Raw genomic sequence first — 27,334 nt, forward strand, 5'->3', positions numbered from 1 at the left:
CTATATCTGACCTGTATGTGGCATAATCAAATGAGAAGCAGGGAACTCTGCCCCTTTCTTTCACTCTTTTTTTTCCCTCTCTCATGTTTTCTCTGTTTTTCTTTTTCCTTGCTCTTTTACATGAATGTAATTATCAATAGTCACTTGCTGATATTCATCCCCCATAGTACCTGGTGGCAATTGGGAAACAAATTATATTTAGCAAGACAATTTATGGTTTGTGTCAAAAGATACATGTTACTTTTGCTTCTCTTCACCTTCTGAGCTCCAGTCTACCACCCAACCATAAATATTATTCAAATATTGGAGCTTTATCTGTCTTTTAACTGAAGAACTACTTCGTTGTATGAAGAGTTAAATGTCTATTATGTAATTTTATGTTTTATTCAAACAGTTGATATAATAAAGATATTCACATGCATTTTAAAATCATACACCGATTTATTATAAGTGATATAAAATACAGTGAAAAGAATTTATTGTTAAAAACTGTCAGTGAAACATCTGATACGCATCTGGCTATGAATGGTAGATTCAAACATGATAAAACTGCCACTTGAAATGCACCACAGTACCAGCAGGCACGTGGCAATCTTACTTCCTTACTTCTTTGATTACAATGATACGGTATTCACTATATCCCTCTGTGGTTGTCCTTTTGTTAAAATTTGTTCTGGTTTTCATAGTTCCTTTTGTACTTCAACAATCACATTTTGGCAACTTACTCTGGTAATTAAAAGTTGGATTCAAGGAAAACTATGAACTCCCACATTTGTTCATTCTCCTTTCCATCCCTGAATTCTGTCTTTTGTAATGTAGACCTTGTATGACCCACACAGCCAAATTTAAAAAATGTACCCACTTCAGATTTCCCCACCTATCCAACCTAATCTGATATCTCATCCTGACAGACTGCAGCTGCCAAGAAGTAAGATTCCTGTGCTGCTCTCAGGAAAATTTGTCCCACTTGTTTTCTAATTCAATAAAGATACTGGTTTAAATGTGAAGCCACACAAGAGAAAGATGAAGCCAAAGCTGGTCCCCCTGAGGAATTGTTTTGAAATAAGGCATTAGGACCCTCCATTCAATTCATATTTAATAGACCACCATCTCTTCTGCCTTCATCAGGAAAAAAACAAAAACATAAACAAAATAGTATCTGCCTATGATTAATAGTATTTAATTACACACACTTTTGTTTGAGTTTACTTCCTTGCTTTCTGAAAAAAACATAGGTATTTAGACACTAGTTCATGATGATAAAATTAAAATTTAGTTTTACAAACAAAAATTGAAACTGTCATTTGTAGGAAAAAAATTCAAATTTAAAATTGTTATTTTTCACTATTCTTAGATAGCAAGAGAAGTAAGAATTTCTTTACTGTGATTTATATCACAACAGAATTTTTTTCCTTGACAAAGGACCTTTTAAAAATCCCAGGAAAGGACCACAAAATAATCAAAGACTGCACATTGTAAATAAAACCCTTCAGCTGTTATTGAAACATAAGTATAATTACACACAAGGAAAAGGTATTATAAGCAGAGAAAAGATGCCTTAAGAATTCTTTGTCTTTTTCCAAACTGATGGACATGAGTGAGCTCTAATATCATTATGTTTAGAAATGGCTTCATCCAGATCCAACTGTACACCATTAATATTCACTTCCATGCAGCCATTATAAAAGGCATTCACTGGTGTGGCACTGAATGGAACATCTGTAAAAGTAAAATATTAGAATATTAGTCCAAGACTTTTAGCATCTTGTTTGTTTACAGTGAGAGAAGTCATTCAGACTTCCTGTTTCCAACCAAATTCTAATCCTAAAGGAAAAGTTAATAGTGAAATTCTATTCCATAAATACATGTTAAGTGACTCCGATATACATGTTACTGTACTTCATTGAATTCAGCATGTCATGAGTTCCTCGGATTTCATAAACACAATTAGTTCCATTTAAACTTAAACACATTTGAGGGAGAGTAGAAACAAGCATATTCTTGTGATATTCTATTTTTATTATACAAATAACATACTATTTTCTCTTTAAACTTAAGCAACAGTTTAAGCATTGTTAAATCATTTTATTAACTCCAAATTATAGCTACTTGGGAATCTCTTTTAAATGTCATGATCAATATATCTCTTTTATTATTGTTGGAATAAAAGCAGATTTCTGTATTTTTCCAAAGAAACAATTTTTTTGTTGAGCATACAATAGGTCATGATACAGGATTCACTTTCATGTACTATTTAGAGTTGCTAAAAATAACAATTTTCCTTCCTCTTTTTTGGCCTCTCCTCTCCATTAATCTTAACTCACAATGGATATTCTTTAGCCCTTTTTCTTCATCTTCAGTACCTTATGCCAAAAAAAAACCTTTAAATTTTCAACTTCTAACTTGCCAACACAGTGAATAAAGTTCCTACTTTACTATGACTGTGAGCTCATAGCATTTGTTAAGAATCCCTTTCAAGTTGGGCTAAACATCATAGATTATGCCACTTTTCCTTTTTTGAGAAAAGAAATTACTCAAATTCATTCGTTTTTTGAGGAAAGAAATTACTCAAAATCATCCATTTCTCTTGGGTTTTAGTACTTCACATGGAATTTTACATGCCTACTTTGCATGTAATTAATAATTTACCCATCTCACAGTTTATACTCTTAATATCTCAATATTTAGCTCCTCTCAAATCTTCCCCACTCTTTCTCTCAAGACATTTTGCCTGAAGTTAGTCCTCAGTGCTGTTGCCAAAATCCCAAAACCACTGAAATTTTGATAATTCTACTTCTTTTAAACTCTTTGTTGGTTTGATTTCCTAAAATTGCATTCAACTAACTTGTGGATAAGGTAGTAGGTAGATTTCAATATAGAATTTATTCATTTAAACTATAATTTTACTCCCTAATAATTAGGCATGCTCACTACTTACCTCTATTGATCTATCTATCTATCTATCTATCCATCTATCTATCTATCTATCATCTATCTATCTGTCTTTCTATAGCTTTTAAAGCCTATTTACTTCTATTTCCCAAAACCCCAGATACAATTTCCATATATGGGAAATCAAGACCATGAGCAGTTTAAGCAGTATATTGAAGGTTATCAGAGGTCCAGACATCAAACTCAGAATTCTCCCCATGAGAATAAATTGCAAATGTCATCTGAAAATGCTTCTAAATAACTTTCTGCCTCTGTTTTTCCATTTAAAGTGAAATATTGGTGCCAATTTCATATTTTCCAATATTCAGTTAAAGATGAATCTGTTTTTCCTCCAGTTTTCCCCATCTTGGTAAATGGAATCTCCATCCACGCAACTGCTCATGCCAGATACCTAAAAGTCATCCTTATACCTGTCTTTCAGTTATTAAATCCTATTAATTTTGTTTCTAACACATATCTCCAATCTATTTACTGTCCATCATCTTCATTGTTATCACCCTGGTCCTGCAGCTTCCTCAGTTTCCTCATCTGTAAAATGGAGATAATAATAGCACTTACCTCACTGGACTATTTTGAAAATTAAACAAGTGGATATATTTGAAGCACTTTAAGCAGTGCCCAGACTGTTTGTTTTGCAATAGTTGATGGTAGTTTAGATACTACAACTATTGTCACTGCTTCTTCATCTGGACTACTGAATAGCGTCTCAGATCATCTCAATTAAACCCACTTTTGTCTCCCACCTATCCATCTCCATCCAGCACGCAGAGTGAATTTTTAAAATTGTAATATTGCTATACTACTTCCTTGTCTAAAACTTTTAATAGTTTCATGTCTCTCATTATAAGACTTACGATCCTGAACTAGGTCTACAAACAATCCATCCAACCGCCCAGTTCACAGCCTCACTCTACACTACCGTCTCCCTTGCTCAGTATGCTTTAACCATACTGATATCCTACAGATTCCTCCAGCGTGTCATCCCCTTCCACTTTGCCCACACATGGAACATTTTACTTGCATAATAACTCCAATTCCCACTCCCAGACCTGGTTAAATTTATTTAGCCTGTTCAGTATCAGATTTATAGTTCAGTCTATTACTCAGACCAGTTGTTTCTGGCCCCCACGACCAGGTGAGAAGTCGTATTTTCAGGTTCTAAAAGTAACCCATACTTTTACCTCATAAAAGTGATCACAATTTTAATTATTTTGATAATTTCCTAATTAGTTGTTTAACGTCTACCTCTGCCACTAGATTCTTTATTACTATGTTGCGAGCACCTGGGACATAAGGTCTTTTTTTTTTTTTTTTTTTGAGACAGTTTCCTTCTGTCGCCCAGGCTGGAGTGCAGTGGCGCAATCTCGGCTCGCTGCAAGCTCCGCCTCCTGGGTTCACACCATTCTCCTTCCTCAGCCTCCCGAGTAGCTGGGACTGCAGGCGCCGGCCACCACGCCCGGCTAATTTTTTTTTGTATTTTTAGTAGAGAGGGGGTTTCACTGTGTTAGCCAGGATGGTCTCGATCTGCTGACCTTGTGATCCGCCCGCCTTGGCCTCCCAAAGTGCTGGGATTACAAGCATGAGCCACCGTGCCCGGCCCCATTTATCCAACTTTTATTGAGATCTTATGTCCTGGCCGGGCACGGTGGCTCACGCCTGTAATCCCAGCACTTTGGGAGGCCGAGGCGAGCGGATCGCAAGGTCAGGAGATCAAGACCATCCTGGCTAACACGGTGAAACCCCCTCTCTACTAAAAATACAAAAAGATTAGCCGGGCGTGGTGGCGGGCGCCTGTAGTCCCAGCTACTCGGGAGGTTGAGGCAGGAGAATGGCGTGAACCCGGGAGGCGGAGCTTGCAGTGAGCCGAGATCGCGCCACTGCACTCCAGCCTGGGCGACAGAGCCAGACTCCATCTCAAAAAAAAAAAAAAAAGCTGGATAAATGATAAGATGAACTGAATAATAGATGAATAAATATTGGGTAAATTAGAACAAATATTGAACTTATAAGACTCTTGTGATGATGAAATAAAATAACATATCCTTTCTGGCTGGGATAGCCAAATGAAGCAAAACTTGATCAGCCTTAGTTCAACATTTTTAAACTAAACTAAACAAAACAAAAATATGCCAATAAAATGTCGGTACTAGCCCCTAGAAAAAGAATAATGAATACTGGATTTTATGTTCCCTTCTGATGCTTTTTTACTATAATTATATATTTAAAATATTATCGGTTTGATTAAAATATACTTTTTAAAACTGAAGAAAAAGTAAGCAGATACCTGGAAGGCCACCCAGGTATGTGGCCACTTTTGCTTTCATTGCTTTGTCCAAGACAGCAAGTTGTCTTTGAAGGTCTTCATGGGAGATGGTTTCTATTTTAAGTGGTGTTGACAACTCCAGATTGTTTCTGTTGACTCTAAATTCCAGATGAGATTGTTGATCGGAACATAGACTTAGGGCCTGTATCCGATATATTACAGTATTTTCAACAGATAACAGAATATCCTGAAGAGCAGAGCAAAGATTCAATATAAGCAAGGAGTAAGAGTAATGCTGCTTAAGAGTGACTTTTGAGTTTTTGAAAGTCAAAAACTAAATTTCAATAAGGAAAGAAAATGTATGATAGAGCCTCTAAATTTAAGGGAAAAATCACTAATTATTATAAGACTAATTTATAATAATTATGACTAAAATTTAAAATACACATTAGTTTTACAAACTCAAAGTTTAGCTAAAATATAAATGTATACTGGTTTCTGAAAATTCCGTAAAACAACCGGAACCTATAGGAGTGTCTTATATCTTTCTGTTTCTGAGCCTTCCTAATTTCCAAGTTTACATATGAAAAGGGAAGGAGTTGAATCACTCTTTGCTGAGAAAAGACTTGGGAAATTTAAAATGCTTTAGTAAGCATATGCCAGCAGGACTAACAGGTTTCTTTGTGCCACACAAGCAATCCTACAGACTTGGGATAAAATAAATGAAGAGGCCCTGAGAAAGAAAAACCAGGGATTGCCACCAGCACGTTATAGAACATTTACCAGAAGATTCTACAGAAAGAAAATGTGTTCATTCTGCTGAACCTTTCAAACTGCCGTTATGCCTAAATTACTCAATGTGTTGAGTGTGATCTCTTCATATAGCTTATATGGCATAGAGGAAAGTGATAAAAACATAATCAGATATGTTTATTTAGGAATCCAAGATACCTATTTTAAGTGAAAAGACTAACTTTGCAAATATAGGTTACTTGAGGAAATCTGTTATTGTGTTGTACATGTCCGTATCCTTAAACTCATTAAAAGAGATTGTCAATAAAGAAAATGCTCCAAAATGATCAATGATATCTGGAATAATGTTATGAAATATTGCATAGACCTTGAGAAGGAAATCTGACATGCAAAGAAAGAACCATGGAGGCAAACACTCAAAGGATAAAATAAATATCAAAGACATGGCATGCATTAACCTCCTCCACTGCATGAATGTAGTGTTTAAGATAGGAATTCCATTTTGTTTAAAAAGAAAAACAAACTAGCAAACAAAAAACCCCTGAAATCCAAATGTAGAAAGCTCCTTAAAGGCAGGAGATTAAAACAAAAACAAAAACAAAAAAAAACTCATCAGGATATTTTTAGGTTACTTATGGTTAACCACCAGAAACTTCCCATCCTCCTCCCTGAATCATACTTTAAGTTGCAAACAGCATAACTTGTTTTACTACAATAGACATTATTCAACCACAGGTCTCTTTCTAAAATCTACTGAAAGCATCCAAGTCAGCCTTGGCATAAACATCAGCTTCTTGTTGTAACTTGTTAGAATGCACTGTGGATGACACATAGACAGAACGACTATGCTCTAATAGAAGTCTGAATAATACAGATTTTCTGATAACCCTCATATTTCCTTTCATCTAAGGCTTTTTCGTGTTCTTCCTCCTAATTTCAAATGAGAGTTGCCAGTAAGAAACCAAGTGGACCAGTTTTAACTTTCTCTCTTTTTTCCTAACTTACTCTTGGGAGAAAAGATTAAGAGTGTAAGAAAGAACAAAACATTATAATTAAGCACTGAATATCTGACAGTGCACTGTAATTAGACTCACTTCTATGTTGACAGTACAGACTAATTCCCACGACACATAAAGGATTCTTAATAAGGGTGGATCTCTATGTACTCGGATGGCTCCAAGCAGCCTGTGTGAGAGTCTGCCTAATCTTAGGTATAGATGCAGTAGGTTTTTCATTCCTCCCTCCCCTTACTTCTTCATTCAGACCTTGGAAACAAGCCAGAAAAAAAGTAACAATAATAGACATTTTTTGAGTCCTTAATGATGTGCTGGAGATTGTGCCAAACACTTTACATAAGTTACTTTATTTAATCTTCAAAATCGTCCTTGGAGGTAAATACTGCTATGTATACATTTTAAAAAATGAAAAGAAAAACAAGGCTTATATAGGTTTAGAGTTAAGTTACCTGTGATTTTTCAGAGGTGGAGTCCACCAAGGACACAGCAAAGGGCACTGTGTTGTTACCAGAAACCAAGGCTAGCATAACACCAGTGCCCGTGGATGGACGAATATTCAAGGTCACATTTACATGCCAACCCTCAGCACCGGATACATTATCTATTTAAAATAATGAAACAGAAGCATGATCAATGCACTCCTAAAGTGCATCAGAAGGAATTATTATTAACACAGTCCAGGTAATATTCAAAACTATCTTGTGTAATACTATTTTCATTCCCTTTCTCAATGATCTATATAACCTAGGCAAAACAAAACAAACTTTTTTGTAATGCAGGCAAGAAACATGCAAATGGAGTACCATCTTCCCGTTCTTCCTAGAAGAGAATTCTGGATTGTGGTGTTAAGGATTATCATGGATTTTCCCAGTTTGCTCTTTAACAGTGCTTCCTTCTCCCTTGCACATTCACCAATGCTCAAATCTCAGAGTGGTCATATTTCCAAGCACACGTTTGAAAGTTCAACAAATTTACTGTAATAATTTAGGGAAAATCTGGGTACAGTTGCCATCATCACTCCAAAGGATAAATATGATCTATATACATAGGAGAGTTGGATAGTTCGATACTAGAGAAATACACTGACATCAGCAGTTAGTTTTGAAATCAGAATAGGAACCCTTGTTTTGTGAATCTCTTGTCATAATCCTTCACATTCTCTTTCTTAATTACTAGGTTAATTGTCTATCCCACTAACATGCAAGCTCTAGGAGGTATATATCTCTATCATTGCTTTGTTTTCCCCAGCACTCACTCAATAGATATTTGTTGAATTAATATGTTTCCAGAATAGTTGGATTACTAAAAATATTAGTTCATAATCTGAATGAAGTCTTCCTCATTTAATATGATGTAACATACAGCAAAGCCCAAATACCACACGGAGCCCTTGAAAGGGTAAACGTGAATAAGGAAAATCATTTTCCTTTGACAAGATGTTCTTCCACTTAGCCACATATAATGTCACTAAGTTTTTCATTATAATCCTGTAACTCCCAGCCAGAAGAAAAAAATATATAGACCGGGTACGGTGGCACATGCCTGTAATCCTAGCACTTTGGAATTGCCTGAGCTCAGGAGTTCGAGACCAGCCTGGGCAACATGGTGAAACATCTCTACTGAAAAAAAAATACAAAAAATTAGCCAAGCATGGTGGTGTATACCTGTAGTCCCAGCTACAACTCGGGAGGCTTGATTCAGGAGAATCGCTTGAACTCAGGAGGCAGAGGTTGCAGTGAACTGAGATCACGCCACTGCACTCCAGCCTGGGAAAAAGAGTGAGACTCTGTCTCCAAAAAAAAAAGAATGTTTATATGCAATCATTGTGAAATAAGTAATTTTTAATTGATATATCATAATTGCACATATTTTGGGGTACATATATCATTTGATAAATGCATACAATGTGTAATGCTCAAATCAGGGTAATTGGAATTTCTATCACCTAAACATTTATCTTGAAATAAGTAAATTTAACACAGAATATTAAACTCAAACTAAAATGAACACACGAATGTATAGAAGTTAAAATGTAACATTAAATATTAATTACAAAGTAGATCACTTACAAATTATCCATGAAATGATTAATTACTTATTAAAGTAATTTTTTTAGATACAATATAACTCTTATTTTCATTACCTTTTCAGGATTTTTTTCCTTTGGCCAAATCACCATGGATTTAGTTTTATCCTAATTTAATCCTCACCCCATTTATAACTTTAAAAAAATCCTTCATAGGCAGAACAGAACTAGGCATTGTATTAATTTGTGTTAGAAAAAGGGAAATCATTTTTGTAAAATTTGTCCTTAAAAATACAGTAAAAAAGGCTGGGCACAGTGGCTCATGCCTGTAACACCAGCACTGGGAGGCTGAGGCAGGAGGATCACTTGAGTTAAGGAATTTGAAAACTGACCTGGGCAACACAGGAAGACCCTGTCTCTGCAAAACATAAAAATTAGCAAGGCATGGTGGCATGTGGCTGTAGTCCTAGCTACTTGGGAGGCTGAGGCGGGAGGATTGCTTGAGCCCAGAAGGTCTAGGTTACAGTGAGCCATGATTGTACCACTGCACTCCAGCCTGGATGACAGAGAGAGACTCTGTCTCAAAAACAAACAAACAAATGTAGTAAATATAGACTACGAAAGATGGGAGGGTGGGAGGAGGGTAGGGGTTGAAAAATTACCAATTGGGTATCATGTTCACTATTTGGGTGATGTGTACACCAAAAGCCCAGATTTCACCACTACACAATATATCACAATATATGCATGTAAGAAATCTGCACTCGTACCTCCTAATTACATAAAAATTTAAAAATGTATTTTAATGTAGTAAGCACTTTTTTTTTTTTTCTTTGTGAGACATGCTCTCACTCTGTCATCCAGGCTGGAGTGCAGTGATAAGATCCCGGCTCTCTGCTGTGTCAACATATTGGGCTCAAGCCATCCTCACACCTCAGCCTCCTGAGTAGCTGGGACTACAGGTGCATGCCATCAGGCTTGGCTAATTTTTGTATTTTTTGTGAAGATAGGGTTTCACCATGTTGCCAAGGCTGGTCTTGAACTCTTGGGCTCTAGCTCTTTGGGATCTGCCCGCCTCAGCCTCCTAAAGTGCTGGGATTATAAGTGTGAGCCACCTTACCTCGCCCTTTTTAGGTTACAAATAAACACAATTAAAATGTAATTTTTTTCTTAAAGCAGAGATATCACATTAGTGTTAACAATTTATAATGCAAAGTGTTAGTAGCTCAAATAATGAACTACTAAAAAAGAAAAAGACAAAGAATTCAATAAAATAATTAGAATTTATCAATAGCTAATAAACATATGGGAGGATATTCAGGTTCAGTAGAAATTAGAGAAATAATATTAATATTCAAACCTACAAAATTTAATTTTTGAACTATCAGATTGGAAAAAAACTAAAGCATACACTTTCTCATTCTGTTGGTAGAAATATTAATTGATAAAAGATTTTTGGAAAAGAATGTAATTGAACCTCTAATAATTATATATTTGCATAACCTTTGATAGAGATAAGCTAATTCTAAAATTTTCTTCCATAGAATTAATCACATAAAGGTAGAAGGATGTATGATTTAGGATGTTCACAGAAGTATTACTTCTAAGGTTAAAAACCTAGGGTCAGTATGGCAAGATTCCCTGCTCCACTTAGGCTGTAGAAAAGTGGAAAGGGCACCACACCCACCCTTACAACAACAAAAGCCAAATTATCTGCATAATCATGACTTTTCTTGAAACTATCAAAGAGCTGAGGTCGCAGAGCAACATACTAACCAGAAACCTAAAGAAAGACAGGTGTTTGGGAAAGCCAGAATGAGAACACTTTCTAACCCAGGGCAGACAGGAAATGCCATGCAATTTGGTAAAAATAATTTAGGTAAAGATTTAAACAAATTGCTGAACTCCATGTAGGGGCTGACGTAAGAGTTTAGAAGCCCTAGAAATTACAGACACAAAGACAATTCATGCTCATTCACAGGCTCTTCTCCACAGACCTTACCATGCACTCAAGAGAAAACAGAGTGCAGGGAAGGAGACCCGAGAAAGCCTCTCTCTTAATATGGTCCTGAAAGCAGCACCAGCTACAGGGAAGCCACAAAGCCCCATCTAGATCCTTCTCGGTCTCCTCTACACAACACAAGTTTTCAAGCCAGGAGAAAGGCAGCAAACCTTGTCATTAGGACACATATGAAGACTCATTGCAACTACAGATTAGGAAGAACAAACAAAAAAAGCTATCTATCATGCAGAAGGAGCAAGAAAACATATTGAGTCCTGATCACTAGACATCTCCCCTACTGATGAGAGTCAGGGAAGAGGAACAGTGAAAATTCCACACTCCTGAGACCCAGGGATACAACACCTGCCTAAGACTGAATTTGTACGACAACAACATAGAATGCTTCCCCAACCTCCGCATCTTCTCTGCCATGTTAGCAAATGTCAGGTAACAAGAGCACTCTGCTAGGGGTGGGCAAGACACTTGAGAGACACAAGTGGGAGAGACATTTTCTTGAGGCGTATTATGGAGGGAATACATAAAACTGAGCTGCTATGATGAAAAACTCTCTAGGCCAGGCACGGTGGCTCAAGCTTGTAATCCCAGCACTTAGAGAGGCTAAGGCAGGCAGGTCACCTGAGGTCAGGAGTTTGAAACCAGCCTGGCCAACATGGCAAAACCTCGTCAAAAATACAAAAATTAGCAGGGCATGGTGGCGCACCCTTGTAATTCCAGCTACTCAGGAGGCTGAGGCATGAGAATCACTTGAACCTGCAAGGTGGAGGTTGCGGTGAGCCGAGATTGTGGCACTACACTCCAGCCTGGGTGACAGAGTGAGACTCAGTCTCAAAAAAAAAGAAAAAAAGAAAGAAAGAAAAGAAAAAGAAAAACTAGCTACCAAACCATTCCCTTATTCTAAGCAGAAGGTAGTATTTTGAAAATCTGAGGCTGGGTGCGGTGGCTCACACCTGTAATCCCAGCACTTTGGGAGGCCAAGGGGGTGGATCATGAGATCAGCAGTTCAAAACCAGCCTGGCCAAAAACACAAAAATACAAAAATTAGCCGGGCGTGGTGGCGGGCGCCTGTAGTTCTAGCTACTCAGGAGGCTGAAGCAGAAGAATCACTTGAATCCAGGTGGCAGAGGTTGCAGTGAGCCAAGATTGCATCACTGCACTCCAGCCTGGGTGACAAAGCTAGACTCCATCTCAAAAACAAAACAAAACAAAATAAAAGATCTGAAACCTGTGGTGCATTAAGGGTAATCCTGGCACCAACAAAACTTAAGAAGCTCAACTTTTCACTAGACTGATTCAATCCCATTACTAAGAGCCTAGCAAAAGAAATGTGCTCATTTCCAGACACAAATATTCTTTATCTCAGTCTCTACTGTTATATGTAAGATGCCCAAATCTAAACCAAAAATTACATAATACACAAAGATGCAAGAAAAACAACACTTGGTCAAGGGACAAAGCAAACAAAATGACGAGACTCAGATATGACACAGTTGGAACTATGAGACAGGGAATTTAAAATAATTATGATGAATACATTGAAAACTCAGTACATAAACTAGACAAGTGTGAACAGATAGGGAATTTCAACAGGGAGGTAGAAATTTTAAGAAAGCATCAAATAGAAATGCTAGAAATGAAGATGAATCTTTCTGATGCATTCATTGGTAGACTCCATACAAGTGAGAAATCAGTGAACTTTAAAATAGGTCAATTGAATTTACCCATAAGGAATCAGGCTATGTACTGATAAACCTGAAATAACAACACAAGCACATTCAAATGCCTTTATATTTTTCCCAATACACTGAAAAATTTTTGTAAAAGGTATATAATAGTATGAATAAGCATAAGACTAGAGTGGGCACACAGTAGATACTCAATAATGTTTCACAAATAAATTATTACTGTTTGTTAATGAATAAATTTACTCATTAATGAGAAAATAGAGATAAATGGAAAATCACTTACTATAATCTATGTGAAATTGAGCAATTCCAGAACCAGGATAGTAGGAGCCCTTCTCCACAGTAACCAGGCAATGCTTATTTTGTTTTTCTTGAATAATTTCCTTTATTCCAGAAGCTCCTTGCTTCATCAAATTCCAGCTTCGTATACATCCATCTAGACGAGGGTTAATCTAACAAATTAAAATACAAGTCAAGGAGTGCATTTTAAACTTAAACAGTGGCTCGATTATGAGTATAGGTTTTCATTAAGAGAAAAAAAATCCTTTCTTTGATAATAGTTGAAAATATTTTGAATTTTATTTAAGTTTTTCTTTTCAAAGTATTCTTCAGATGGACAGTCTTTTTCAGTACAAGCGAGCTCATACTATCACAAGCCCTCAGTGGGATCTTAATGGTTTTTAACACTTCAAGCCCCACCTGCCTCTCCTACATCATCCAGTGGTAACTTTTCTGCTTTCAAGTTCTATATTTGCTTCTAGCTGTGGCCCTGGGCTCTAAGTTGTCTTGTTTATCTTCTTTGTTTGTTTGATTGAGATGGAGTCTTGCTGGAGTGCAGTGGCAGGATCTTGGCTCACTGCAACCTCTGCCTCCCTGGTTCAAGCGATTCTCCTGCCTCAGCCTCCTGAGTAGCTGGGATTACAGGTGCCCACCACCACGCCTGGCTAATTTTTGTACTTTTAGTAGAGATGGGGTTTTGCTACATTGGCCAGGCTGGTCTTGAACTCCTGACCTCAGGTGATCCACCCGCCTCGGCCTCCCAAATTGCTGGGATTACAGGTGTGAACCACCACGCCTGGCCTTGTTTTTCTTTAGTGGCATTTATAATATGGGTTTGTCTTGCCAATCAGACTCTAACTCTCTTCAGACACAAAAGTGTTTGCATTCTTTAGCCTCCATCAAGTATCCTGCCAGGCTCAAGACATATAATAACCATTTCATAAATGATTGATACTTTTTGAATAATTTATTTAACTTTTAAAGTGTATTAATTTCTCAGTTTCAAACAACAGGTATACTCATGTCAACATGGGTTAATTAATTCAAGCTTAATATCATATAATGGAAATCTTTTAAAAGTTAAAGTAACTACGAATTTCCAGAGAATGAAAGACGGATATAAGATAGTAAATATTTAACAATAAATTTCACCTTATGTGCTATTCTTTAGCTCTTGCATTTAAGTCCTAAAAATAGACTTGAGAAAGTCCTTTGACTGGCTTTTACAAAATGGTGTAATTTTGGACTTAAATATATGAATTTATATGTTTAACAACTGAGTATGGATTATCATGATGTTAACACTGAACATTACATTACTAATGTTAACATTAGTGTTAACATTCTCAAGTGTTAACTTGAGAATTTTAGAAATCCACTTCATGATTTATGCTGGGGATTTAAATGGGCACAAAACCACTACGTCATTTTTTTATTTCATTAATATAATTTCAAGGGTTACTAATGTTATTTTTCCATGATCATTTCAAGTTGTCACACTTAGTATGCTTAACAAAACAACTTCTATTGATTCTCAGAAACACACATATTCAAATCTATTACAGACAAAAGGAACTCATCCATGATGAATGATACAAGCTTGGATCATTACCGGTTTAATGAGTTCACTTTCCACTTTCCGAGGGAATCCTGCAAAGTATACTTTGGTTTCCAGCAATCCATTTTCCGGCTTAAAAAGGGGTCCAGGTTTATTTATATCCATCACAGCTTCTTTAGCTATTTTAATGCTAATACTATGTTCTAATTCTTCCACAGACACCTACAATTAAAAAGAAAAATTACCAAATAACCAAGTATTACTACATGTCATTTGAAATACTGGGATCTAAAACTTATGTTATTATTCCAATAAAATACTTCTGTAAAGTAATCATTTTAATGTAATTATTAATTTGTTACAACTCATTTGGAATGTCAAATTATGATAAATGTGATAAAAAGGCATCTAGGGTGGCAGCACGATCAAAAATTAAAAGCATACCATATTTTAAAGTTAAAAAAAATACTATTCTGTTAAGCTTAAACATCCAGTTATATATCTTTCAATTCCAGGCTGCTAGAAAATTAACAATTAAGTGAGCCATTCTATCTTAGGAAAAATTTAAGTGGTCTTATTTTGCAATTGTCTGATAATACGCACATGGAATCAATAGTGTAAATAAGTTCTTAATATAAAGTAAGAAAAATCAATATGTTCACTATTCTGTTAATTGCACACAAATTATTTTTTCTTTAAAATTCAAAAGTGATTGAGGCAATAAGAAAAAAATACATAAAATTAAATTGGAGTTTTCCAATTTTGAGAGTTGTTTGGGTTTTTAAAAAAGGTTTCAAGTAAGGGTAAACAACAATAAAAATTCCTTCTACAAAGGCAATTTGAAGAACCACTGCTGCAATCACTTCAAGTAAAACTATAGCACTCAAAGAGCAAACTCCTCACTCACTAACCAATAATATAAGCCAAACAATAAGCATATTAAAACACCATGATAGGAAGGGAAAAACTATCCTCCAACATAAAATAAATTTAGTAACACAAATTTAAAGTTGGTCAACACTCCTTCTTTAATATAGCCAATTAGCAGCATGGGAACAACTATTCTCTCCTTTACCGACTTTCTTAACTTAGCCTACAACACTTGACCCTGATTGCTTCTCTTTCTACACTCTAACCACTACTTCTCAGTCTCCTTTGCTGGATCCTCCCCTCCCCACAGCTCAGGCCCCAGACCTTTTTCCTGTAGCCATGCAAGTATTTTAAGTGAGACACTATGACTCCACTCCAGGGCATTTGGAAAATTTGGAGGTGAGGAACACTTTTATTTGTCACAATGAGTAGGGGCCATGCTGGCACTGCAAGATGATAGACAATCTGCATTATGTACATAGGCTAGTCATGCAGAATTAATAATAATAAGTAATGCAGAACTAATAATAAAATATCAAGTATTCTTAAAATCTTTTGAACATCCCTGCTAGGTATTCATGTAGGGAATATTCATGCTTACGATCATCTGAGTTTGTGCACACATAGACACAAAATATTTGCTGCACTATTTTAGCATTCATTACCTTTTTCAAGAATGTAATAATCTTGACAACTAAGGATAGATTGATATTTGTTTTGTTCATATCTTTACCAGGAACTTCCCACCACTTTGGAAAATTAATATTACCAATGGCAACACCATGTATGCCCTTAATGGTACTTGAGTTGCTAATTTAACACCCCAGCATTAGTCTTCATTTGTAGCTTTTACTTTATGCATAGAAGCAAGCTTTGACAAGTGTTATAGTTATAGTTGACTACGTATATATTGAAATACATATTATTTTCTTATAAATTACTTTCCTTTTATTTATCCATATTAATATAATAATGACAGAATTATTTTGGTTTTGATTGGGTATATGTGAAGGTAGTTTATATTACTGATACATTTCATTATAGAATAGTAAAGGAGCATTATATATTTTCAGACATTGGATGAGATAGTGTTTGGAACCACTGGTCAACACAAACAGTTTCATGGCCTTAAAACCCCTCTTTATGCTGAGTATTCAAAAATTTTAATTGAAGGCTTAACTTCAAAAATATATCCAGAATCTGACCACTTCTTACCACTCTTACCATCAGCACACCAGTCAAACTGTCATCTTCTCTCTGCTGGGTTATTCCAACAGTCTCCTAACTCCATATCCCCATATCCTGTTATACACTCATTCTCCACTTCTGGTTTCCATAAAGCCATTAGCTTCTGATTGGGATTATCTTTTAAAATGCAAACTAGATCATGTCCCTTCTCAAAACCATCCAGGGCCTTTCAATTTAGCATAAAATCCACATCCTCATCATGGCCTCCAAGGCCCTAGATGATCTTATTCTAGACCACGTTTCTAACCTCATTTTCTAACTACTCTCCCCTGCTGCTACACTACTCTGTGTTATTCCTCAAATACCAAACACATCCTATTCCAAGAAATTCTGTACTTGCTGTTCACATGGTACAGAATCCTTTTATATTCCCTCATGTATTTCTCATGACATGTGCTCTCAAGTCTCAGCTCAGATCTAATCTCATCAGAGATGCCTTTCCTGATTCTATATGCATACTAACCACCATCACTCTCTATGTCTTTGTCTGGCTTTTCTTTTTCCTTATAACATGAATAACTATCTGGCATATTTACTTTTTCATGCATTTGTTGTTTGCATCTCACCATTAGAACGCAAGCTCCATAAGAGCACTGACTTTTTTTTATTTGCTGTTGTATCTTTACCACCTAGAATAAGGATTAGCACGTAGAAGTGCCAATAAATATTTTGCTGAATGAATTATGATACATTTACAATTAAAATTCCTATTAATATTAGACTCATAATCAAAGATAAGATGTAATCATTTATAAATTCACCACGTTTGCCCAAGTGTGCTTTGTTTGTACCTCTAATGTAATGTATTTCATGTTACATTATATTATTTCCCAAAGAAGCATCAGCTACTTATCTGTGAGGTACTAAGCTCTAGAGTGAGGAAAATCTCTTGCTATTGTTGCGGGAAGTCAGGGACCCCGAATGGAGGAACTGGATGGAGCCACAGCAGAGGAACATAAATTGTGAAGATTTCATGGACATTTATTAGTTCTCAAATAATACTCATAATTTCTTACACCTGTCTTACTTTAATCTCTTAATCCTGTTATCTTCATAAGCTGAGGATCTACATCGCCTCAGGATCACAACTGTGTTAACTGTACAAATTGATTGTAAAACATGTGTGTTTGAACAATATGAAATCAGTGCACCTTGAAAAAGAACAGAATAACAGCGATTTTAGGGAACAAGGGAAGACAACCATAAGGTCTGACTGCGTGCAGGGTCGGGCAAAATAGAGCCATATTTTTCTTCTTGCAGAGAGCCTACAGACGGACCTGCAAGTAGGGAAGATATTGCTAAATTCTTTTCCTAGCAAAGAATATTAATAATTAATACCCTGGGGAAGGAATGCATTCCTGGGGGGAGGTCTATAAATGGCCGCTCTGGGAGTGTCTGTCTTATGCAGTTGGGATAAGGACTGAAATACGCCCGGGTCTCCTGCAGTACCCTCAGGCTTATTAGGGTGGGGAAAAAACCCCACCCTGGTAAATTTGAGGTCAGACCAGTTCTCTGCTCTCAAAACCTGTTTTCTGTTGTTTAAGATGTTTATCAAGACAATACGTGCACCGCTGAACATAGACCTTTATCAATAATTCTGCTTTTGCCCTTTGGCTTGTGGTCTTTGTTGGACTCTTTATCAGTAGTTTCTGATTTTGCCCTTGTCCTGTTTCCTCAGAAGCATGTGATCTTTGGTCTCCTTTTTGCACTTTGAAGCATGTGATCTTTGTGACCTACTCCCTGTTCTTACACCCTCTCCCCTTTTGAAATCCTTAATAAAAACTTGCTGGTTTTGTGGCTCAGGTGGGCATCACAGTCCTATCGATATGTGATGTCACCCCTGGAGGCCCAGCTGTAAAATTCCTCTCTTTGTACTCTTTCTCTTTATTTCTCAGCCAGCCGACACTTATGGAAAATAGAAAGACCCTACAATGAAATATTGGGGGCAGGTTTCCCCGATATGCTATAGTTCTAATGCCTTGAACTCAGGAACTTAGCATCAAAAGCACTCACTAAAAGCTTACTGAATAAATGAGTGCATGCCTGCATAAATGAAGGACCAAAATAATTTAGTGATGACCTCACATGACTTCTCAATACAAACTTCTTGTCTGGGCGCAGTGGCTCACACCTGTAATCCCTGCACTTTGGGAGGCTGAGGAGAATTGATCACCTGAGGTCTGAAGTTCAGGACCAGCCTGGCCAACATGGTGAAACCTGTCTCTACTAAAAATACAAAAACTACCTGGGCATGGTGTCAGGCACTGATAGTCCCAGCTACTCGAGAGGCTGAGACAAGAGAATCACCTGAACCCAGGAGGTAGAAGTTGCAGTGAGCAGAGATCACTGCACTCCAGCCTGGGCGACAGAGCAAGACTCCGTCTCAAAATAATAGTAATAATAGTGATGATAAATAAATAAATAACATAAATAAATAAATTGAGATCAGCACAAACTTCTTGCCAGCTCCTCTAGGCATAAAAGATGTCTCTTTTGTGCACCACATTCTAAGGTGAAGCCAATCTTCTCTCAGCTATCCTCTGCTGATGGCAGCAATGACTCTATACTTCAGAAAAGACTTCTCCCCACTATCAACTAGCAGTAATCCCTTCAGAAAAGTCCCACTTTAATCCAGTTGATTAAAGTGCTATTCTTGATCATTAGATTAAAGGCTATATGTAGGATTAAATTAAAATGCTAATTTCTTTTCTTTCTTTCTTTCTTTCTTTTTATTTTTGAGACAGTCTTGCTTTGTCACCCAGGCTGGAGTGCAGTGGCATGATCTCGGCTCACTGCAACCTCTGCCTCCTGGGTTTAAATGATTCTCCTGCTGGGATTGCAGGCGTGCGCCACCAAGCCTGACTAATTTTTGTATTTTTAATAGAGATGGGGTTTCGCCATGTTGGTCAGGCTGCTCTCGAACTCCTGATCTCAGGTGATCCACCTGCCTTGGCCTCCTAAAGAGCTGGGATTACAGGCATGAGCCACTGCGCCCAGCCTAAAATGCTGATTTCTAAGCACACTGGTACCTGCTAATGTATATCATTTGCACAAAAACTGACAACTAGGTCCGGTACAATGGCTCATGCCTGGAATCCCAGCACTTTGGGAAGCCAAAGTGGGAGGAGGATTCCTTGAGTTCAAGACCAGCCTGGGCAACATAGCAAGACCCTGTGTCTATTTTTTTTTTAAGGATTACTTATCTATCTGCTTATATTTGAATTTGAATTACCTTTTTAGACTTGTTACTATGTTTATTTCTCCTTACTTTAAAAAATATTATTGGCAATTGAGGAGAGTTTTCCTTGATCAGTGGTGTCTTTGCATAAATTGTTATGCCAGCCAGGTGTGGTTGCTCACTCTTGTAATCCCAGCACTTTGGGAGGCCAAAGTGGGTGAATAGCTTGAGCCCAGGAGTTTGAGACCAGCCTTGCCAACATGGTGAAAACCTGTCTCTACTAAAATTACAAAAATTAGCCAGGTATGCTGTTGCACACCTGTAATCCCAGCTACTCAGGAGGGTGAGGCACAAGAATCTCTTGAACCTAGTAGGTGGAGGTTGCAGTGAGGCAAGACCATGCCACGGCACTCCAGCCTGGGCAACAGAGTGAGACTGTCTCAAAAAAAAAAAAAAAAAACAATATGCTAGCCGCGGTGGCTCACATCTGTAATCCCAGGACTTTGGGAGGCCAAGGCAAGTGGATCACCTGAGGTCAGGAGTTCAAGACCAGCTGGACCAACATGGAGAAACCCCATCCCTACTAAAAACACAAAATTAGCTGGGCATGGTGGTGCATGCCTGTAATCCCAGCTACTCGAGAGGCCAAAACAGGAGAATCACTTGAACCTGGGAGGTGGAGGTTGCAGTGAGCTGAGATCGCGCCACTGCACTCCAGCCTGGGCAACAAGAGCAAAACTCTGTCTCAAAAAAAAAAAAAAAAAATGTTAGGCCTCATAATAGTCCCTAACACCACTGTTCACCAAACAGCAACTAAAAAAGGTAAAAAGTTAAAGACAGAGTAGTTCAAGCAAATAACTAAAAACAATGATTCTAATATATTAAGTGAGAATATTATTTCTCAGGATGCTTCAGGGATTTACAGTATGTAGAATATACCTCATATAGCATCAGATAACTCCAAATCCATTTTGGTTTGGTATCACTATAAAAATAAATTATGATTTATACAGACTGCATCAAAGTGGGAAGATATTGATGAAATCTGCAAACGTACCATATTCCATAGACCATTATTAATAACATCACCTCCAGTTGTGATTTTGGATGTATGTTCATTCTTAAGCTGAACTTCAATCTTTCCACCACGAAGTGCAATCAGGAGCCACGCTGAGTGATCGATAGATTCTGCGTACAGTATCACGCCTTCTGAATCATATGTCCGGAAATCAAATTCTGCTGAAAATCTAAACAATGGACAAAGAGAGATCCTTAAGAGTAAGAAATACAGAAAGCTCAATGCATTATTCTTTTTTTCTTGTACTGACAAACAGTAACACAGACAAAGAGTCAATTATTTATTTCTTTATCTGGAATTAATAAAAGAGAAGGGCAGAATTAGACTGCTCATGTATTATCTCTGGTTCCATGTACATTTAAAATTAAGTTATTATATTTTCTTGCTTATTCTTGGAATCTTTTCCCCAGGGAACAGATGCTTTGGTAATTTGTCATCTTTCTTTGGCATATATTTTGATAGCACCTTCCAAATGCTGGAATTAATACACAGGTATAAGTATCAGGCATACTATATCTCTCCTGGAGCCTTTTATACACTATATAATCTGACATTAAGAAGTGGTAGTTTTTTTTGTTGTTGTTGTTCTTTTTTGTTTGTTTTTGTTTTTGCTGTATCCATAAGTGATCATAAAATGTGTTACAATTTCATCGTTGGTTTATTCATCAAAAGGCATATTTTCCCTATAATTTCACATGTCAGGAATCACTCGTGGAGATCTACAAGATGGCACATGGATGACTGCAGACATCATTAAGCCTTCATGTGTGGTAAGAAAGGTAAAATTTAAAAACTTAAAATATATCTATTAGCTTTCCTAAAACTCCAATTGCATAAGTCACTGTTGTAGAATACACAGAAGGAAAACTTAAAAGACATAGTCTACCCATGTGTTTGGGGGGTATCTGAGTGCTGGCAACATCTGTTGCTATTAAGACTCTAGACATATATGTAGCTATTACAGGGGAGAAAAGTCTTGGGATGCAGGACTTAAAATAACATGTGTTGATTCAGTATCCTTAAAACACTTCAATGAGAATCAGCATTGAAGTTTCCAAGGGACTAGCAAATCCACATGATTGACGAAAGACAAACAGGGAAAAGGAACAATAGGTGTATAACTATTAGTCACCTAACTTAAAATAAAGGCAATTTAAGTTAAAGAGTCTGGACTTCAGATAATTGCTATATTAGGCAGGACAGAATCCCACACTCTTACCGCAATATAGTAAAATAGTAATAGTAATAGAGGCACCATTTGCAATGGGGCACGTATCTCCCTCAAATGGAACAAAGAAAAGGTGACAAAATGAATGTTTTCATCTTTAGAATTCCAAAGAAATATTAAAAAACAGGTAAAATGTGGAGTAAAGTATGTTGGATGGATAACAATGTAGTAGGAATTTACTGAACTCAGATTATGAAAAAAAGAACAATTTTGCTTGGAATAAGGACTTCTATGCTCTTTCATAATTATCTGAGCATTTTGCTGATGTGAAGCAATATTATCTTGCCAAAATCCAAATCTGTGTATGCTCAGGATCTTCCAGCAGTTGATTCTATTATGGAGATAATTTCCTTTTCTTTGTAAAATCAGGCTGAAATCATAGTTTCAAAGGGTCATGTTCTGCATATTTTGTTTCTGGAATATATCAGCAGCATATTGATTCATTACAATGGGGAACAATTCATTCTTTTTCACAAGCATGGTAAACAGGAAAATAGAATGAATTTGTTGACATTTACGGAGGGAAAGTATTTGATCATGAGCAACAGACGTCAAGAAATTTGCAAAAATAAATAAAAGCACTAGCTATTCTTTGTGTTGATCACACAGGGGGCAGTTTATAAAAATTCATCAAGCTATACATTTAATCTAATGTGTAGATATCGGTACATACTTTATATTTCAATGAAAAGTTTAAAATAAATAAATAATAAATTCTGGAAAAAATAATTTGTCCAATTCCGATCCCATGTTAGAGATCAAACTACTGTGAATCATCAGTGAGAAATGAACAAACTCCTGGAGATTGGCTCCAGGACCTCTAGATTGTATCAATATCCACAGATGCTCAAGCCCCTTATATAAAATGGCATAGTATTTGCATATAACCTATGCACATCCTCTCACGTACTTTAAGTCGTCTCTACATTATGTATAATACTCAATACAATGCAAATGTTATGTAAATAGTTGTCATACTGTATTGTGTCTCATTTGTATTGTTTTGTATTGTATTGTCATTGTGTTTTTTTCTGAATATTATCTACCCGAGGTTGGTTAAATCCACAGATGAGGAACTCAAGGATTTGGAGGATCAATTGTATTCCTAAAAGTGTTATTTACTAGAACTAATATTTTTCTCTCATTATTATTCTCATAGCAGGGAAGGGTTTTCTCCAATCTCTATCATTAGAAGATATTAGTTGCTCTGTGATGTTAAAGGAAAAAACCACATATTGGCAGAAATAAAGTGTGGAAGGAGCACTGTTACTTAAGTATTTATGTAAGTTATTAATCTTAGAATAATTTTCAATGTTTTTAATAACATCTATGAATTTAGTTGAATTATTTAATGAATAATCATTCATGTATCTAACATTAAGTTCTAAACATACATGCTTATTTAATTAAAATATTTTAAAATTTGAACTGTATAATCTCTCAAGTATTTTTCCTTCTCATTATTCCAAAAAAAATCCAATTTCTTTCTTCTACTTCCAGCAATGTATGCTTCTGAGAAAATCTGATAACTGAAGTACAATTATGGCAGATCACCTGAGGTGATCACCTGAGGTCAGGAGTTTGAGACAACCCTGGGCAATGTGGTAAAACTCTGTCTCTACTCAAAATACAAAAATTAGCTGGGTGTGGCAGCTCACGCCTGTAGTCCTAGCTGCTCAGAAGGCTGAAGCAGGAGAATTGCTTGACCTGGGAGGCAAAGGTTTCAGTGAGCCGAGATTGCGCCACTGCACTCCAGCCTGGGCAACAAAGCAAGACTCTGTCTCAAAAATAAATAAATATAATAAAATAAAAATTGGATCATAAACATTGCTATAAAAAATAAGTGGAATCATGACTAAAAAACATAAGCATTTACTTCATTTCTGAACTCAATCTAAGTACGATAATAATGGATAAAGTATTTAGACAGCCAACTAAAATTATGTAATATATGTCTTTAAAATGCCACTTAAGCAAGTTTAAATTTTTTCCTTAATAATTTTGAATATAATGATATTCTAAAAGCAATACTGAGTATTTTTTATTACCTGGTTTTCATAACATGTGTAAAGAATAATGGAAATTTCACAAGTACATGAAATCTACTTTCCCAGCTTCTTAGTAAATATGCATTTTCTACAAAAGGAATAATATGGAATAATGTAAAATGTTCATTGGGGAAAGTCAGCCTAGAATGACTCAAAAAGGTTTTAGCATGAAAATTACATGTGTGAAGGAGTAAATTAACTTTAGGTTTCCCCAAGTCATCTGATTGGTAATATGACTATATTATCTGATAGGTAATACAATTTCACACATTTCAAACCTTTTCAGCAACTTTTCTTCTGCCCTTATCTGCTTAACCTCTAGAAATTATCATTGGTATTGGTTCCTCACCTGCTGATTTCTGGCAAACGAAATTTTAAATATAAAACAACCCCTGCAAACTGCTCCGCCAAGTAAAGTAATTCATACTTTGTGTTAAGGTTCAAGGGAAGGCACACTGAAACAACCTGGAATAAAAGAAACCAAATAAACAACAAGAAAATCAAAATGCACAGGTTATTGCTTAATGTTTGTGTGAGGTCATGCATTTTTGTTTGGTTACTAATGTATCATCTGTAATACACTAAAATAATTAAGAATATTTTTGGTAATAATAAATACATATCTTCCATTTCCTTGTATAGTGTATCTATCAGTATAACCTCCAAGAATACATGTGTTTTAAAGTCTCGTTCAATGTGCATGGCTTTCGATCTTTGTCTTTAATACTTCCTTTGCAAATTTTCGTCCTAAACACAAACTCTTTCTTCAAGAACCAATATATGTTTCTTTAATTAACAGTCAGGTATATTATCTCCCATGAATTATGTCTGAAAATTATTTTTATTTGAAGTCAGAAATAGGTGTAAGAATTAATGTACCAATAAACAGCACCTCATTCATTCACTCATTCATTTATTAAGCAAAAGTTTTCTGAGCAAGAATGTGCTATCTAGATAGTAAAGGGAATACTGGAAAACATGAAGGAAATAAATATAAATTCAGATCTCATAGTCTCCAAGGAATTTACAAGAACGTTATTTAAAGTCATCACATATGGTATCAAGTATTTTTTTCTACGAGTGAAAACAAACATTAAAATGAAAAGCTTTTAACATACAAATTATTGAGCACATATGAGGATATTTTGAGGAGAACTACGTACATAGCACTGTATTAAATATAGGCCCAGAAATAACATTTTATTTCCCCTTAAAACTTTAATAAATCTATTTCAAGGCAGACGGTGAAATGTAACTACACCAAATACAGAAATAATAAAGGACTAAATTACAAAATAGATGTTCACACAGCATGGCATTTCAATTAAGTAGTAACGTACCAAAATTACCACAAATGCCAACTAGCTTATTACCAAGTAGGTTGCATATTATTGAATGTGACATTTTTCTGGACATATACAGCTTTGTTTTGGCAACAGCTATAGAGGTATGTATGTATACTTAGTTAAATCATTATTTAGGCATTTTTTATGGTCTGCCTCATAATAATATATAATTTTACCTTCACTTGTCAAAAAAAAGATGCAGGAAAAAAAGAGCTCAGATGGTGACATTTATTTCAATGAAGTAAAAATGAGCACCTACCCCCAATATTCAATTCCTGGGTCAATTATGCATTAAATCTAAGTAATTAAAAGCAAGTTTGAGAGACACAGATTAAGAAATCAACCTCTCTGAATTATGATATACTTAAACCCCACTAAATCCTAGAAATGGTTAAAAGGGTACATTAAAACTGCACTTGTACCCTCTGAAATTTTATGAGCACTTTATAAACCCTATAACGCCTAAGGCATGATCAAACTAGTCAGAGTGGAATCCAGAAAAGTAGACACTGGAAAATGTTTTCACTGAAGTTTCTATGGGAGATTTTTTTTCACAATGAGGGCTATTAAACTCAGCTTTTCTTGATTTCTTAAGTAAACATACAAGTTGTATTTTATAAATGTACAGACTACAGATAAGTACTCTCTAAACTGTGACTCTATCCTCTTTTTTTAAACCCAGCCACTAATTATCCCCAATGTTTATGACTTACATGACCATAATTAGTAAATAATCATGACTCATAACCTGCTTAAAGCTACAGCAATTATTGCAGAACGTCTGTATTTTCCTGACTTAGCTATGTGAAAATAAGTATCTAGGATCTCTCATTTTAGAAAACAGGTGAGAAGTTAAGCATTGTAAAATGTTTACCTCACAACTCTTCTGATCTTGGGCAAGTTTGAATCCTTTCTTCCCATCACAATAGCAAGTGTAACCTCCAGGGTAATTGACACAAAGCTGAGCACACATGTTCTCAGAGCATTCATCTATATCTGAGGTAAAAAAAACACACACACACACACTTTAATATCCCCTAAATGTTCAATCTTATAGGCAGAGGAATATTATGATTGTAGTATGATATAATCAATGATAATCGAACCTTAGGGAAAGAAATACTATGACATCAAACTACATTTAAACATAATACTGAACCTGGAAATTTAAACGAGTTACAAGTATAATTTTTATTTACATATTTGAAACAAAAATTAATTTATAACTTTCAGTGATTAAGTAAAGTATAACAATTCTACCAAATTTCTCATTTTGAATTTGAAGAAAAAAAAGATTGAGAATCTCAACTTAACTGTCATTTCTGATCATTTGAATTTCATTGAGATTACCTCACAATTCATTGCTTTGAAAAAAAGAAAAAAGAAATGAGAAGGGAAAGAGGAAGGGAGAGCATGATGGGGAAGTAAAGGAAAGGAAAGGTAGGGAAGGGAAGGGAAGAAAAGACCCCTTTAACTGAAGGTTGATAGAATCAGGAATTAAATGACAATATCAAGAACATTGGAACACTCATAATGCGATAATTAATGTTGGCAGTGAATTTAGGGAAATATCTGTTTTTTTTTTTTTAAACCTCACTGTGATGTAATCTCCCATATTATGAAATCTTCTATATGGTCCCTGTCCCTACTCCATATTTTGAGAAAATCATTCTTGGAAATTTATAATATTATGTTGAAGCAAACATCTATCTCAGAGTTATATAAGATCATTGACATTTTCATTGGATATGCCCTATGACCTTTAAAACTCCACAAGCTCATAAAT

At 35.9% G+C, this 27,334-nt stretch overlaps 1 protein-coding gene across 1 annotated transcript in view; it reads right to left on the reverse strand.

Annotated features, from left to right (window-relative positions):
• Window positions 1–421: 421 nt before the first annotated feature.
• Window positions 422–27,334, reverse strand: part of PROS1 (protein S) — a 104,471-nt gene continuing 77,558 nt past the window's right edge. Inside the window, exons 8-15 of the mRNA XM_516603.7 lie at window positions 26,423–26,544; window positions 24,552–24,667; window positions 20,906–21,095; window positions 14,607–14,774; window positions 12,999–13,167; window positions 7,434–7,585; window positions 5,237–5,462; window positions 422–1,719 (exon numbers count right to left, since the gene is read on the reverse strand). Of these exons, the coding sequence (XP_516603.3) occupies window positions 1,559–1,719; window positions 5,237–5,462; window positions 7,434–7,585; window positions 12,999–13,167; window positions 14,607–14,774; window positions 20,906–21,095; window positions 24,552–24,667; window positions 26,423–26,544 (1,304 nt within the window). The 3' untranslated portion in view covers window positions 422–1,558. The remainder of the gene's footprint in view (window positions 1,720–5,236; window positions 5,463–7,433; window positions 7,586–12,998; window positions 13,168–14,606; window positions 14,775–20,905; window positions 21,096–24,551; window positions 24,668–26,422; window positions 26,545–27,334) is intronic.

The sequence above is a fragment of the Pan troglodytes genome, chromosome 2 (genome assembly GCF_028858775.2).
Source record: "Pan troglodytes isolate AG18354 chromosome 2, NHGRI_mPanTro3-v2.0_pri, whole genome shotgun sequence".
NCBI lineage: Eukaryota > Metazoa > Chordata > Mammalia > Primates > Hominidae > Pan > Pan troglodytes.